Source organism: Gymnoscopelus microlampas (assembly GCF_963454915.1).
Source record: "Gymnoscopelus microlampas genome assembly, chromosome: 3".
Lineage (NCBI taxonomy): Eukaryota > Metazoa > Chordata > Actinopteri > Myctophiformes > Myctophidae > Gymnoscopelus > Gymnoscopelus microlampas.
This window is the reverse complement of record NC_139940.1, coordinates 29,961,292-29,976,294: the sequence shown is the minus strand read 5'-3', so window position 1 is coordinate 29,976,294 and position 15,003 is coordinate 29,961,292. Positions and strand designations below refer to the sequence as shown.

Here is a 15,003-nt window from a genome sequence, read left to right as displayed (position 1 = left end):
CACTCCCACTGTGAGACTGTGTGTGTGTGCGTGCGTGCATGTGTTCACTCACTGAAAATCAGCCACATTAAGTGGGTCAGTGAAGAGCTAGGTAGGGAATGGTGGTAGTTGTTGAATTCCTAAATTGGGTGCATGGTACATGACAGTATCATGTCACGCAATTATAGACTTTATGGGGGATAAGCTCCATCTTTCCAATAATGTATTTAGTTGTTTTTTTAGTTTTCAGGAAAGGTGCTTCTTAAAGGAGGGCTTTAATGTGAATCCTATTGCTCTGTTGTGACATAACACTTGACACCAATGAATTCTGTGTCAAGAGCTCACACTGGAAAATCGTCACCAGCTTACATGCTAAAAATACTCATTGAAATAGGATAGATTAGAACAGTAGGATTCATGTTAAATATAAGCTAAGTATTATTGTTATTTAAGCAGAAGTGATGTATGATTGTCAATAGATCTGTACTGTACAGCATCTTTGCATAAAGCGTCCCGGCTCATAACATCTGTCACACACCATCGCCTCCAGTATGTCCCCTCCTGTCACTCACCACTGTGTGTTTTCTAGTAAAGCATAAATACAAAAAACACATTCCAAATAGTTTTTTCGTGTGTGTGTGTGTGTGTGTGTGTGTGTGTGTGTGTGTGTGTGTGTGTGTGTGTGTGTGTGTGTGTGTGTGTGTGTGTGTGTGTGTGTGTGTGTGTGTGTGTGTGTGTGTGTGTGTGTGTGTGTGTGTGTGTGTAGTCTGCAGATGTGTGTGAGCAGATCCTACGGGTGGTGTCACGATCCAGTCGCCTGGAGGAGTTGGTTCTGGACAATGCAGGACTCAAAATGTGAGAATTTCATCTTACTTTAGTTAGCTATTATATTTATGTACTGATGCTAATGCTACCATTGAACTTCATCTTGTCAATAATGATAGACAATGAATATACTGTATATTCAGACGGGAGAGGACGTTGGTTTGGCCTTTATCTTTTCATACCCATAGTTTAAATGTTTGGGGTTGCTCAAACTGTTAGACATGGAGTGGAATGTCAATGGAGTGGAAACAAAAATATTAGGGTTATTGTTGAATCTCCATCCTTTTCATCTCTCCCTTGCTTCCTCACTTTTCCCAGTGACTTTGCTCAGAAGTTAGCTGCTGCCCTGGCCCATAATCCTAGCTCAGGACTCACCACCATCAACCTTGCTAACAACCCACTGGAGGACAGAGGTAAAGCATTTATGTTTTAGTTTGCTCTATGTCATGCAATCATATACAGTAGTGCCCTTAACAGTGTTTATACATTACTCCTACACGGTCCCCCACCCAGAGCGACTACAGGGATGATGTCTTTTGGTAGGCCAAAGAAAACGTTACCTCCACCATGGGTTTCCATTGTATATTTTCAATGGATTTTTTTGCGTTGGATTTGGGATATATTTGAAAAAATAGCTCTTTGGCAAACAAAGGCTTATGATATTAACACATTTAGTTTAAAAACGGCTAGTTCTGTTGCGTGACACTAGCACGCAATTAAATATGAATGTCCTTTAATGTTAACCACATACCTTCATTTCTGCTTGAATTTAAAACACTATGGTAAAAAAAAACATTGAAGTCTGAGAGGGAACCCATTTTCATACTAATTTCTAGGTTTTTGAACTAAATTGTACTGTACTATTCTACTATGTTGTACTTCACACACTACTGTGTTTTTTACATTGTACTCTGCTCTTCTCTTCATTTGTGCTTGTCTTTATGTCTTACCAGTATGAAAAGAATAAATCACAATTTATGAGTAGGAATCAAGCAATACTGGCTGCCACTGCTATCTGTAATGATGTAAATTGCTTTCATTTTAAAATCTTGGAGTTCTTCACTGCCTCCTATCTACTTGGGAATTTATTTGACTCACCACAAAATGTTGTGCTACTCCTTAAGGTTTTTGTATGGTGAAATGTTCTAAAGAGCAGAAAATTAATGCTCTTCCATCCACACAGGCTAATCTGGGCAAGATGATGATAAAATAGACCTAAAAACTGACCTGAAACTAGAGATCTCAAGTGAGACATGCCCTCTCTCAGGACACACACTGAAGCCCAGTTCAATCACATAGCTCTGAGTGAGAGTCTCAATCTCCTTGATAGACTCCTATAAAGATCAATGAGGCAATGAACATTCTACGCCCTTATTGGCTGACTAGTGTAATTGAAAAGGGCTTTAGTGGATCCTCCTCAAGAGTATAACTGATTTGACTGTAAGAGACCTGAATCAAACTCTATATTTCTTTCCTTCTGCAGGCATTTCCTCCTTGGGTGCTCAGTTTGCCAAACATCGTATTGGCCTCAAGCATTTAAACTTCTCCAAAACCTCACTATCACCCAAAGGTATCTGACTTCTTTTTAGTATCTTTATACAGTTGCTTAACATTTTTGAATTATTGTTATAAGGTTGTTGCTATGGTAGGCGTTGCATTGGCCAGTTAAGTATGGGTGTTAAAGATTTAACCATTTATGTACCTAAATATGAGCAAATCATCTTATGGACTGTTATTGGATGGTCTATAGAGTACCGGTACTTGTATTTAAGGCTAGATTGATGATTGCTGAAACTATACAGTAGTATAAAATGGTGTGATGGTGTGATTATGAGGTGTTTAAGATGTGTTTTCTGAGGCATCAGACTTCAATAACATTATAGCAAATAGGCCGATACTGTATCTCAATAGTGCTCAAACACATAAAAAAAAAGAAATAAAAAAAAGAAAAAATATTTTGTGTATTATATAGACCACCTATCTTTAGACTGTCATTGAGTTACAACAGCCATCAGTCCTCTCTGCCAATCATTGGCCTTTTGCCTTTAATGAAATGAGCGGAATATATCAGTTAAGTCCTACAGGTTTGCAGATGTCTTCTTATCATTGCAGCTAAAATTTCTGGGGTGGTCGCTCAGGTGGTGCAGGGGTAAAGTGCCCGCCCACAATAGCAGAGTCTAGGGGTTCGAATCCACCGCATTGCATCCGGTTTGAGAGTGTTATATGAACACAATTGGCCGTGTTCGGGGGGAGGGAAGCCGGTGGGGAGGGTGATCGTGGTCGCTGCACATACCGTACTAATATGGGTTGGGGGCGGGGCCTGTCAGCGGTGAATGTTGAATGGGAGGAGTAGAACAGAGGAGCTACGTCCTGGGGGCTCCTCGCTGGCAGGTGAGCCAGTAGGGTACAACAGCAGGGGCAACACAGAAATGAGCAGATTGGAATTAATTAGCATAATGACTAAAGGGTACAAATAATTGGCTACTTCTAATTATTTAAACAAATACAATTGGCTGGGGTTCACTGAGGCTTGTCTGACAAGGAAAATCATGATGTCCCAATGTACCTTTATCCACAGTTATTCACTCTGCAAGTGGATATGAACAATAAATGGATGGTTTAAAAAATCCTTTTGAATCTCATCCAGCATTGCCCCTGTCAAAGGGCCAGCTAATGTCTTTTGGGAGCCACTCTAAACATTGCCCTCTCAGGCAATCAATAAAGAGCTATCATATTCCATAGTCTTGGTTCAGTGAGAGGGTTGAGCAGGCTTACACAGAGCTCTGCTGGCAGAGCTAAAGGCACATTCCATAAACCAAATGGAAACAAAACAGTTGCTGTTATAATACAAAAGAAATGGGAGACTGATGACTTTTTTCAGTGTTAGATTTTTTTAGAGAGCTTCCTGTTCAATTGATGCTGCTGTGGATTGCTGGAGCAAAATGTAAATCAATTCAAAATATATTTTGTAGATGTTTACTGTGTATTTTACATTTGCATTGAACTTTAACATGAAGTGGTTGACTGATGGCACATCATGGCAGTCTGTTTTACTGTCTGTTCCCTATGTCTCCTTTCTTCATGTTATCTTTTTTCTCTCACACACTATCCTTCCCTTCCATCAGTCCGGGCTTTTCCAGTCAGCTTACAGTCCTATGTCACCTAAATCTCTGTTGCCTAGTACTAAATCCTATCTTATCAGTAGTAGAAAGTCTGAATCAAAGGTGAGAGGTCACTGTCTGTCTTGGGGCAGGATGTAGCACCACAGTCGATCCCTGCAACCCTCTGACAAATGTAATGACTGTTGTTTGTCAGTGTGGACTTGAACTGTGGATGCCCTAAGTACTGACTTAATTAAGTCTGACCACACACACACACACACACACACACACACACACACACACACACACACACACACACACACACACACACACACACACACACACACACACACACACACACACACACACACACACACACACTCTCTCACGGACAAATATGGACACACACTCTCACAGACAAATATGGACAAATGTACACATACATACAATGTGAACACATGCATGCATACTCTCAACACGTGCATGCACACAGACACTTATGCACCCCTTGAGTCCTTGATATAATTAGCACAGCCTACAGTATAACGACGTTGTCCCTCTCAAAATACTGGCACACAAATCAACAGTGACGGAATGCTGGGAAGAGAACAGAACGGAATTGAATCAACATGTAATTAAAGTATAATAAATACAGTAACGGAATTAATATTTTTGCAAAACTAAACAAATCCAAAACATTTTAAACGGCAATTTAAAAGGTGATACAATTGTATATTGGTCTGTCATTTATTTAGTCAATTCTCTACAACTTTTGTATATTTTCCTCCCAAATACCGATAATTCCTTATGAAAAACACATGACTCAATACACAAATATGCCTCTGCGCATAAGGAAGTGATCTCACTTGTCAGCATTCACTTTCTTTCCAATCTCAAATATTCTTTCCTGTCATCCCTGTCCTTAATTTCCTCTGCTATTTCCTTCTGTACGCTGTGAAAACATAGTACAGATTGGATGTGTGTGTCTGTGTAATTCTTTTTGTAATTCTTGGAAAGACTTTGTATCACTCGATCTCAGATCTAATGTAGGGTTTATCTTGTGTGTTCACTGGTACAAAGCTTTTGCTGATCACAGAGTATTACTCTGCTGTGTGTGTGCGTGTGTGTGCGCGCGTGTGTGTGTGTGTGTGTGTGTGTGTGTGTGTGTGTGTGTGTGTGTGTGTGTGTGTGTGTGTGTGTGTGTGTGTGTGTGTGTGTGTGTGTGTGTGTGTGTGTGTGTGTGTGTGTGTGTGTGTGTGTGTGTGTGTGTGTGTGTGTGTGTGTGTGTGTGTGTGTGTGTGTGTGTTATAGGGGTGAACAGCCTTTGCCAGTCACTGAGTGCCAACCCATGTATCCCCAGCAGCCTGGCCCATCTGGACCTCTCAGGGAATGTCCTCCGAGGAGACGACATGCAGGTACACACACAGGCAAAAAGATGGCAAAAAGATGTACACCATTTAAAAAAAGGTATTGTCACTATGGCTCTGACCCTTGTAATCCTTAGATTACTGGAATTAACAGCAACCAATTCTGGGAATGTAAGGTCATTCTACTGCTGTTGTGTTCATTGTTTAAGTAGCCGATAATAGCATCAACTAAATGTAAACACACATGAAACCATACACAGTACGCACGCACACACGCACGCAGACACACACACACACACACACACACACACACACACACACACACACACACACACACACACACACACACACACACACACACACACACTTCTCACTCTTGTCAAATCCAAATAACTTACGTAGCATGTGAGCCTGGAGGTTCTGCATCTAGGGCTCTGTTCAGTTAATAGGAGGTAGTAATTAAATATAAATAAATGTTCTTTTATCACATGGAATTTTAGTTTAGACTTCTTTGTTAATCTATAACACGATATGTTTTTATTGTGTCCTAATAGAAGATAATACCAAATATTTAGAACATCTGCCCCCATTTAAAACATTTTCCAGCTTAAGTTGTTATAATTTTCTACTACAACAATGAATGGCTCGATTTTCCTGATGAGAATTACAACTACTTCACCGCCAAACCATGCAATTTTGCCAGGCTCTATCTCACAAAAAAAATCTAAATATCAGATTATGATATTATTTTCCTGTAAAAGCTTTGTCTAGAAGCCTAGTCATTTTCCAGTCACCTCTCTTTTCCTTCTGAGGCTGTAAAGAAAATAAATAAATAAAGCAGTCTACCTGACACAATAGCCTCTACCATAGTGATATATTTGTAGCTAGGCAGCAAATCATGACACAGGCTGACACAGAGGTTATTAAGGTCTGTCACCCAGTGAAATGGCATGAGTACCACTGTGACAAAGTGAGAAATTGACTCTTGAGTGCTGCCAGACCTGTGTGGTGACCATGAACAAACACTTTTTGGAAATTCTGGAGTAATACACTACTAAATAATGTATTTATTTTGGAATAACAGTGTTATTCTCTCTTCCAAGAGAGGCCCACACCATGTAGTTTGATATTTATTATTTTTCTATTGTGCTTTTTAGCATTTTTATCACTTCCTGGGTCAGCCCAACAGCCTGGTAACCCTTGACCTCTCCAACACTGACTGTTCATTGGACCAGGTAAGGCATATTGACTTACATATCCTGTCTCCCATGCACTACCAAAGGCGAATTAATTGATGTCGAATTCATTATTGATTTAATGTCCATAGGAATCACCCCTAAGCAATTATTATGAACCATTGGACTACTTCAAACTAATTTTCTCTCAATAAAATTACAGTTATGACTTTATTATACTGCAAGCAAGACAAAATTTCACCCATTCATTTTGTATGTTGAAATAAATGTCATCCATTTAATAAGCCCACTCAAAGCATGTTACAGTTTACTGTTGGTGAAATGGTCTGAATAATCCATTTAATAAGCCCACTCAAAGCATGTTACAGTTTACTGTTGGTGAAATGGTCTGAATGCATTATGTGATTTATTGATGTAGGTCTGAGAGCCAAATACAGTTCATTGATTGGTCTGAGATGTAGCCAGCTGTCAGCCTGTCACTGAAGATATTGATCGGCTCATAGCTCATGTTCAGTTTCACTGAAGTACACACATGCAGCATAAACACGCCTATTATGTGCGCGCGCGCACACACACACACACACACACACACACACACACACACACACACACACACACACACACACACACACACACACACACACACACACACACACACACACACACACACACACAGTAGCATGCGCAATTACACTTCCGCATCTTTCACACATAAATACACACACACTCTTTGTTTTTTCACACGTACATACACATGAATTTTCTCTATCACACACACACACACACACACACGCACACGCACACCATGCTACAGACTGTTTATACAGAGTTCATTTTTGTTCCAGGTATGTTCAGCTCTACTGCGTGGTTCAGTCCAACACCTCTCGGTTCTCAATGTGTCAAAGAGCATCTTCCCTCACAGGTAAGAACATTTCCCCAATGGGACTTCACACAGGCTGGTCTGATGCTTAGGGAAACCGTTGGAGCTTCAACACAGGGTTGTCTGTTTCTGAGGGAAACCGAGTTGCAGTGAATTATGCTGTATTATATTGGCTAGCTTTATATTAGTTTATGTGAACTTGATACATTGTATGGAGATAATGAGAAATTGATTATATGTAATATGTAGATAAAAAAAAAACACTAACAAAAAACAAACAAAAAAGGTCACTGATGGTCCATGGGAAAATGATCATTTGTTTGTTTTTCAGAGAACACAGATCCTTTTTTTTTTTTGAGTAAACACCTTGTCATAGTATTTCTGGAGCAGCCATAACAATTTCCTGTGAGCTATTTGATCAGACGACTCACTGAACCACTGAAAACGGCACAAAGAGGGAGAGAGCGAAAAAAAGAGAGACTGAGAGCTGTAACAGTTGCCATTTCTCTCCATTCCTCCCATCTGTGCATGGTTGCCCTGCAGGCTGCCACTGCATGCCCGCAATTGCATATTTGTGTGTCCAGTGAACATATTGCCCCCTAAAACACACACACACACACACACACACACACACACACACACACACACACACACACACACACACACACACACACACACACGGTTCAGTGCCCTTAGAGGAGTGGCTCAGAGCCCATGGTGTCCAGCTTGCTTCACGGAACCTTGCTTTACTGACAGAGAAACACGAAACTCCACGCTCACACACGGCACACAAACACACACACACACACACACACACACACACACATACATACGTTTATACACACATACGTGTATACACAGACGTCCAATAATTATATTGATATATTCAACACACACTTGTACACAAGTAATTTTCCCCCAGAGTTATGGAACATGAATAGTAAAGAGCTGCTTTTTATTCAGTTGTTTAGTCATTTCTCTGAGTGCCCTTTTTAGTGTACAGGCCATTTCGGTACGCATAGAAAATAAGTGAATACATTAAAGTAAATAGAAGTCCTTCATGCTTCTTAACATCACGGGTGATTTAAGGGCTGACATGACTGAGCCTGTAACACAAGAAACATTTGAAACCGTAATTTACCTTCCAACCATCAACCATATTGACAAAAATTTAAGATTAAGAATAATGTATATTTAAAAATAAACCCAATTATTTGTTGTGGCAGCGGTAGACATATTGACAAACCAAGTTGTGATAACAGTTGCTGAACAATATATCAGTCATGAAAATACTGACACAAAAATATAGTGTATCAATACTATTAGTTATTTATAATTTTAGTTGGTGTCCCATTAAATACTTAAATACTCTCCTGTTTTTAAAGGTGGAAGGTTGACAAGTGGGGTGCTGGGGTATACAATGATTAACTATGCTATTACCTCTAGCCTCCATGTGAGTGATAAACATCAAACTAATGGTCTTCAGGGTCAAATCCATTCCCAGTCAGTGAACCAAATCTGATGCAGTTAGCAGAGCAGTTGCATATCATTACATGTCGCACATCTGCTCCAAAATTCAAAACGTCTATGTGCACCGCCACCCTTTTGATATTTTATCATTTTTACTCTGTGTTGTATTTTAACCAGAGAAATGACATTGGGATAGATGGCACTATTTTATGTGAGTCTTGGTCAGGATGGGGAAAAACATAAAGATGTTCTTTTAAATACGCTACACTTCACAGTAGCGAAACACATGCAGAATTTGGAAATTGATGGACAAGCCTGCTAACTTATTATGCAGACCTTCATTATCCCTGCTGAAAGAAGAGCTGCATGTCTCTCTTTTGTCTCCTAATGTTATCCATGCAGACATCCTACAGTAACTCCCTTCACTGATGGATAGTCTGTGCTGATCTATGTGCGTCCTGTTGGCAAAAAAGTACCATTACAGAAACACTGAACTGTGTGTGTGTGTGTGTGCGTGTGTGCGTGTGCGTGCGTGCGTGTGCTTTCATTTACAATGCATGCCATTTGTGTGTGTGTAACAGATGGGCCAGGGCAGTGGGAGTGTCAGAGGAGTCCTGTCCTGTTGTCATTATCTCTCTTTCCAGTCTGTCTCTGGGGAGGAGATGAGGCATTGGAGAGGACTTCATCGGGTGTAGAGGGAGGGAGGGGATGGAAAGCCAGGAGCAGGAGGCGGGATAGGAGATGAGCCATAGACGACTTTAGGACAAGAGAAAGGGAAAGGAGGGGTGACCAGAAGGAGTACAACACAATGAGCATGAGATGGAGAGAGGCATGATATGAGATGAGCAGAACCGAGGCAAAGGATGGGGAATGGAGAAGAGGGGGAAAGAAATTGGGAGGAAATGTGATGGGAGAGGTGTGGGGGGACTCAGAGAAGAGTTGAAGGAGGGTAGGGAGATTGGAGAAAAGAGGAGTTGGGCAGAGGAGGGCAGGACAGGAGAGATGAGAGGGGAGAGCAAAGGTAAGAGAGAGGAGTACAGGTGTGAGGGAAAGGGTGTGTATTATATCAGGATTTGCAAAAACATCATCTATACTAGACCATACCCGTAGGGGGATATGAGCACCCAAAGTGTGCAGTTTGGCTTATGCGCTGAGAACAGACAGTTTATCAGGGATGGAAAGTGAGTTTGTACTATGTAGTGCAGTGGTTCTCAAACTTTGTCATGTCAAGGACCCCCAAATTGACACTTGTTAGCCCGCGGACCCCCATTTGAAAAGATATGCCAGGGACCCCCATAAGAGAAGATTTTTTTTCGGCTCTAGCAGTGAATCTCAACCATTTTAATTTGAAGGACCCCCAGTTTGACATGCATTAATCTACGGACCCCCATTTAATGGCATTTCTATCTCTTGGACCCCAGTTTATATCGTAAAATCTATGTTAATTTAACTCTGAGAGTGTACAAATGGAACCAAATGGACCCGTTAGAGTCCATTTGGTTCCATTTGTACACTCAGAGTTACAGACCCATTTTGCTCAACTGTGTGAAGCAGTGGGGCTGTAGATGCGAGGCTGGCGACATTCTTTGACATCCAAAAGCAAATAAACAGCTGAGATTTAGTGATATCGAAGAACTGGCTCGACAGTTCCATGCACATGGTAATGGTCAATGGCTGTGCGCGATTTGAGAGCAATAGCGCCAGGCAGTGAGGAGAACCGGGCAGAAACGCGTTTGGGCTCACAGGTTTGGCTTCAGTGGTTTGGTCTCAGACACGGCTTCACTGGTTTGGTCTCACACAGACACTACTACAGAGGTTACTAGAATTATAGGAGGATAAAATTCAAGTTGTCTATGTCAAGCTGGCGGTTTGTGCCCAAAATGTGGACATGCCCAAGATTCAGCCCAGATTTGTGTACTCAAATCGGCGATGTTAAGCAACAGTTAACGTCAGTACAAATCTGCCTTGTTAGGCGGTGGTTTCTGTTCGCTCGATCAGTGAGAGAAAAGGGGGTGTGAGGGGGTGGAGAAGGGAGGTTGTGTGTGACCTCAGTCCTGAACTCGATCGGCAAGAGAGAGGGAGAGTGAAAGGGGAGGGCGGGCAATAACCCGGACAATTTTGGGTGTCGAAACCTGAACATGTTGATTGACAGTTCAATAACCCCGGCAATGCCGAGTAAGCTGATAACGTGGCATTTACCGCTGCGTTTTCTGCTTGTATACATATCAGGATTTACTAAAATATATAATATCATCATGATATCAATTCTTGCAGAAACAGACCATAGTTTCAGGTTTACACGGTTAGCTTTGTAAAACTTTGCATTACATTCTCTCTATTTTATGTGATTATAAATGTTAATAATTTGTCTAATCTCAATATAACTTTTATATTAGATATAAATGATCTCTTGTAGTTATCCTTTTTCATGGTCTCTTTGATTAGTTATCTGGTTTATCAGAGACCTCTGAAATACCCAGCTGCATTTTAGTGTTTCTTTAAATTCTGTTAAACCTACTTTCCAAAACTTTTAGATGGGTCGTCAGTAGTGACATGGGTTTTTGGCTGAAGGAATCATTTTAGTATTGAAAATGATCACAAAATGTTGTCTTGTCACTGTTATTTTCATTTAGATCTTTTTTTATTTAGACATGATAGGTTTGATCTTTACCTGCTATCCTAGTTTCTTTCTAGCATTTAATTGTTTTTTTAGCATCCTATTTGGCCACTTATCCTGTCGTTTGTTGCCACTTACTCCAATCTTACAAGTCGCTAGTGTTTGCTAAGTACCTAAATAGTCTAAAGAATCTTTTTGACGTCATTCATCTTCTCTCCATCAGCCGAAAGGGCAAAGAGGTACCACCGTCATTCAAGCACTTCTTCAGCAGTGCCATGTCCCTCAGCTTCATCAATGTGTCAGGAACCAAGCTGTCTCCAGAGGCCCTCAAGTGAGTATTACCTAATATTGTTTCTCTTCATAGTCTCTAGCGTCCATGACAAACCTTTCCTCCCCCCATCCTTTCCTCTCAGTTTTTACATTTTACATAATTATGTGGTATACTGTACCTCGTCTCCAAGCTAGACTATATGTTTCCATTTTTGTTTTAAATTATAAATGTATTCTGTTGTGTATATACTACTGTGTACTCTCCTGTAATAGTAACCTAAACACTGCTGCTGTTAGCTGTTTCATATCGTTTGAATTAGATTAAATATTACTGTGTTGTCTGTTCATGCAGAGCTCTGCTGCTCGGCCTGGCTAGTAACCCCAGCCTAAAGGAAGTCTCTCTAGACCTCAGCTGCTGTGAAGTAAGACACACAGAGACAGACATGACACTTTTTCCCTTTGTGTGTGTAATATCAATGGTTGGAGGTGAATGTTACTCTAACTCTAGCATCACTCTTGGTGTTAGTGGGCGCAGCTCTTAATGGATGCTCTCCAAAATGAGTATTTGACAGGCCTGTGAGTGACACTGTTAATGCCTGTGCACTGGGATATTTCATAGACAGAGAAGAGGGGCGGGTTCAGTTTCCTTTTCTATTTGCATGCACACACACACGCACACACACACACACACACACACACACACACACACACACACACACACACACACACACACACACACACACACACACACACACACACACACACACACACACACACACACACACACACACACACACACACACACACACACACACACACACACACACACACACACACACACACACTCCAGCCACTCTCCTTTCTCTTCTTCAAAGCTTGTTCAGAAGACATGAATACAAATTACACAGGAAGCTCAATTATAACCTCACATAGAGATGTTTGCAAATTGGGAGTTGCAGGAACCATGCTTCAGTGTTTTGGAAGGCTTGTCACATTCTATCCTCTGAATGCTAAGCAACGCTTTCGCGTGTGAGTGTGCGTATGTGTGTGTGTGAGAGAGAGGGAGAGCTCCTGCATCCATGTGTCTTTTCAGTTTTTAAGTCTATGTGCATTGTGCATGCTTAATTTGCATGTGTGGGTGTATGCTTATTTTCCAGCTTCAGTTTGAATAGAACTATGATGATAAAACATCTGTGTTCTTTAGGTGTGTGTGTGTGTGTGTGTGTGTGTGTGTGTGTGTGTGTGTGTGTGTGTGTGTGTGTGTGTGTGTGTAATTGTTGGCCTGGCTCTGACATGCTCTTCTCTCCCCTAACGCCTCTATAAGCTTGGCCATTGTGTAAGTATTGGGCTGCGCTCCCTCATTAATTAACTTCCGTTGCTGCATGTATTTGTTTGTGTGTTTTCCTTCATTCTTTATTTTCTGCTGGCTTTTTTGTCCTTCACTGATGCCATTTTTCACCCCTCTGTCTCTGTCTTTTGACCCCTTGAAGGATTAATATTGCAATAGGATTTTGTAATACATGTTTTACAGCATTGTAATGACTTTACTGTCTGTGAGCTTCTTTTCTAAAAAGCATGATAAGCCTCTAGATTCTTAATAGCTAACACTATTTAGGCAATAATTTCTTGATAGCACATCAATATGTATCAGGTCCTTTCTCCTTGTATCTTTTTTACCAGCTTGTAAAGCACGCTGGTCTAAGAAGAGACTGACATTTGCAAGCTGGTAAAAGAAGAGACTGACCTACTAGTAATCCATACCGTATGTTCGACATATTCTCGATTGAAAGTACTTGAGTAAATGTACTTAGTTACTTTACACCTCTGCATACGAGCTGCGTAGCGTCCGTTCTAGCCTAGCAGTGTTGCCAGATTCTGCGAGTGAAATAAGCAACAGTTCTAAGCCAATGGGGAGCCACTAGCAGTGTTGCCAGATTCTGCGAGACAAATCAGGAACCAGGTCTATGAAAACAAGCCACGTAAATGGCGCATACACGGCAAACACACACACACACACACACACAGAGAGAAAAAAGAAAGCAAGCTGGTATACATGACTGTGTGTCATGTCTTGTTTAGTGTAATTTGTATACACCTGTTGTGTACAGTACATAATAACCCCACTGTACTCTATCTACTCTAGAGTGTGTGTGTGTGTGTGTGTGTGTGTGTGTGTGTGTGTGTGTGTGTGTGTGTGTGTGTGTGTGTGTGTGTGTGTGTGTGTGTGTGTGTGTGTGTGTGTGTGTGTGTGTGTGTGTGTGTGTGTGTGTGTGTGTGTGTGTGTGTGTGTGTGTGCGCGCGTGCAGTGTTTTAATGTCTCCATATCTTTCTCCATAGCTTCGATCGGGAGGATCTCAGATCCTAGAAGGCTGCATTGCTGAGATCCCCAACATCTCCAGTCTGGACATCTCTGACAATGGTGTGATACTGCATAAATCTCCCAAAATCAAAACTAGTTTTTGTTTGTATTTTTCCCTTTGATTATAAGACGCAGACTAAATGAATGCTTACTAGTAGCTGAAACTATTTTCATTACTTCCAGGCCTGGACTCTGACCTGTCCACTCTGCTTGTGTGGCTAGCCAAGAACCGCTCTATCAGACATCTTTCACTGGGCAAAAACTTCACCAACATCAAGTCCAAGTAAGATCACATGGCTGCAAGAGACGGGTGGGGCCCAAGCTGATAATGGGTCTTTGAAGACCATGAAGATGTGCTGGGTTTCAGAGAGAGAGAGAGGCCTGGTATAGGACAGAGATCCTGGGGCTAGCAGGGTGGGCTGGGATATTAAGAGTGCGGTGCTTAGATAGTGGACACCAAGGCTTGGGTTAAAAAAGAGGGCTAGAGTCACAACAAATTTGGAATAGAGAGCTAGGATGGAGGACTGGTGTTGAAAGCCACAAACAGTCTCTCCGATTGTTTTCACTTTAAAGGCCTTGCATCATTTACTGTATGCCCTTTTTTTTAGACTCTGCTCTCGAATGATGTTATGGAGCTGTGCATCTCACTACATTTTATGTTATTTTAGTACATGAAATGACCAGTTCACCACAGTACTTACAGATTGTACAGCCAATAACAATAAACTTCAATGCATTACAATTAAAGGGAAATGAAACCATTTTTTCCCCCTGTACACGTTAAAAACTTCAGGGGGTAAAAACACAACATAATTAATAATGGGTATTTTAGATTTGGTGTGCTAGGGGCCTTTGTGTGCCAATGTGCAAGCATAGACGGTAGTCAACAGTATTATCAATGCTTGCACATTGGCACACTTAAATCTAACACACCCATTA

At 41.2% G+C, this 15,003-nt stretch overlaps 1 protein-coding gene across 2 annotated transcripts in view; it reads left to right on the top strand.

The window, feature by feature from the left end:
• LOC311042788 (F-actin-uncapping protein LRRC16A-like) overlaps positions 1-15,003 on the top strand; it is a 93,797-nt gene that overhangs the window by 49,170 nt on the left and 29,624 nt on the right. For both annotated transcript variants that reach the window (XM_084053793.1, XM_084053792.1), the window contains exons 10-19: positions 746-834; positions 1,123-1,217; positions 2,288-2,374; positions 5,217-5,320; positions 6,430-6,507; positions 7,314-7,390; positions 11,659-11,766; positions 12,058-12,127; positions 14,043-14,124; positions 14,248-14,347. In XM_084053793.1, coding sequence (XP_083909919.1) covers positions 746-834; positions 1,123-1,217; positions 2,288-2,374; positions 5,217-5,320; positions 6,430-6,507; positions 7,314-7,390; positions 11,659-11,766; positions 12,058-12,127; positions 14,043-14,124; positions 14,248-14,347 — 890 coding nt within the window. The remainder of the gene's footprint in view (positions 1-745; positions 835-1,122; positions 1,218-2,287; positions 2,375-5,216; positions 5,321-6,429; positions 6,508-7,313; positions 7,391-11,658; positions 11,767-12,057; positions 12,128-14,042; positions 14,125-14,247; positions 14,348-15,003) is intronic.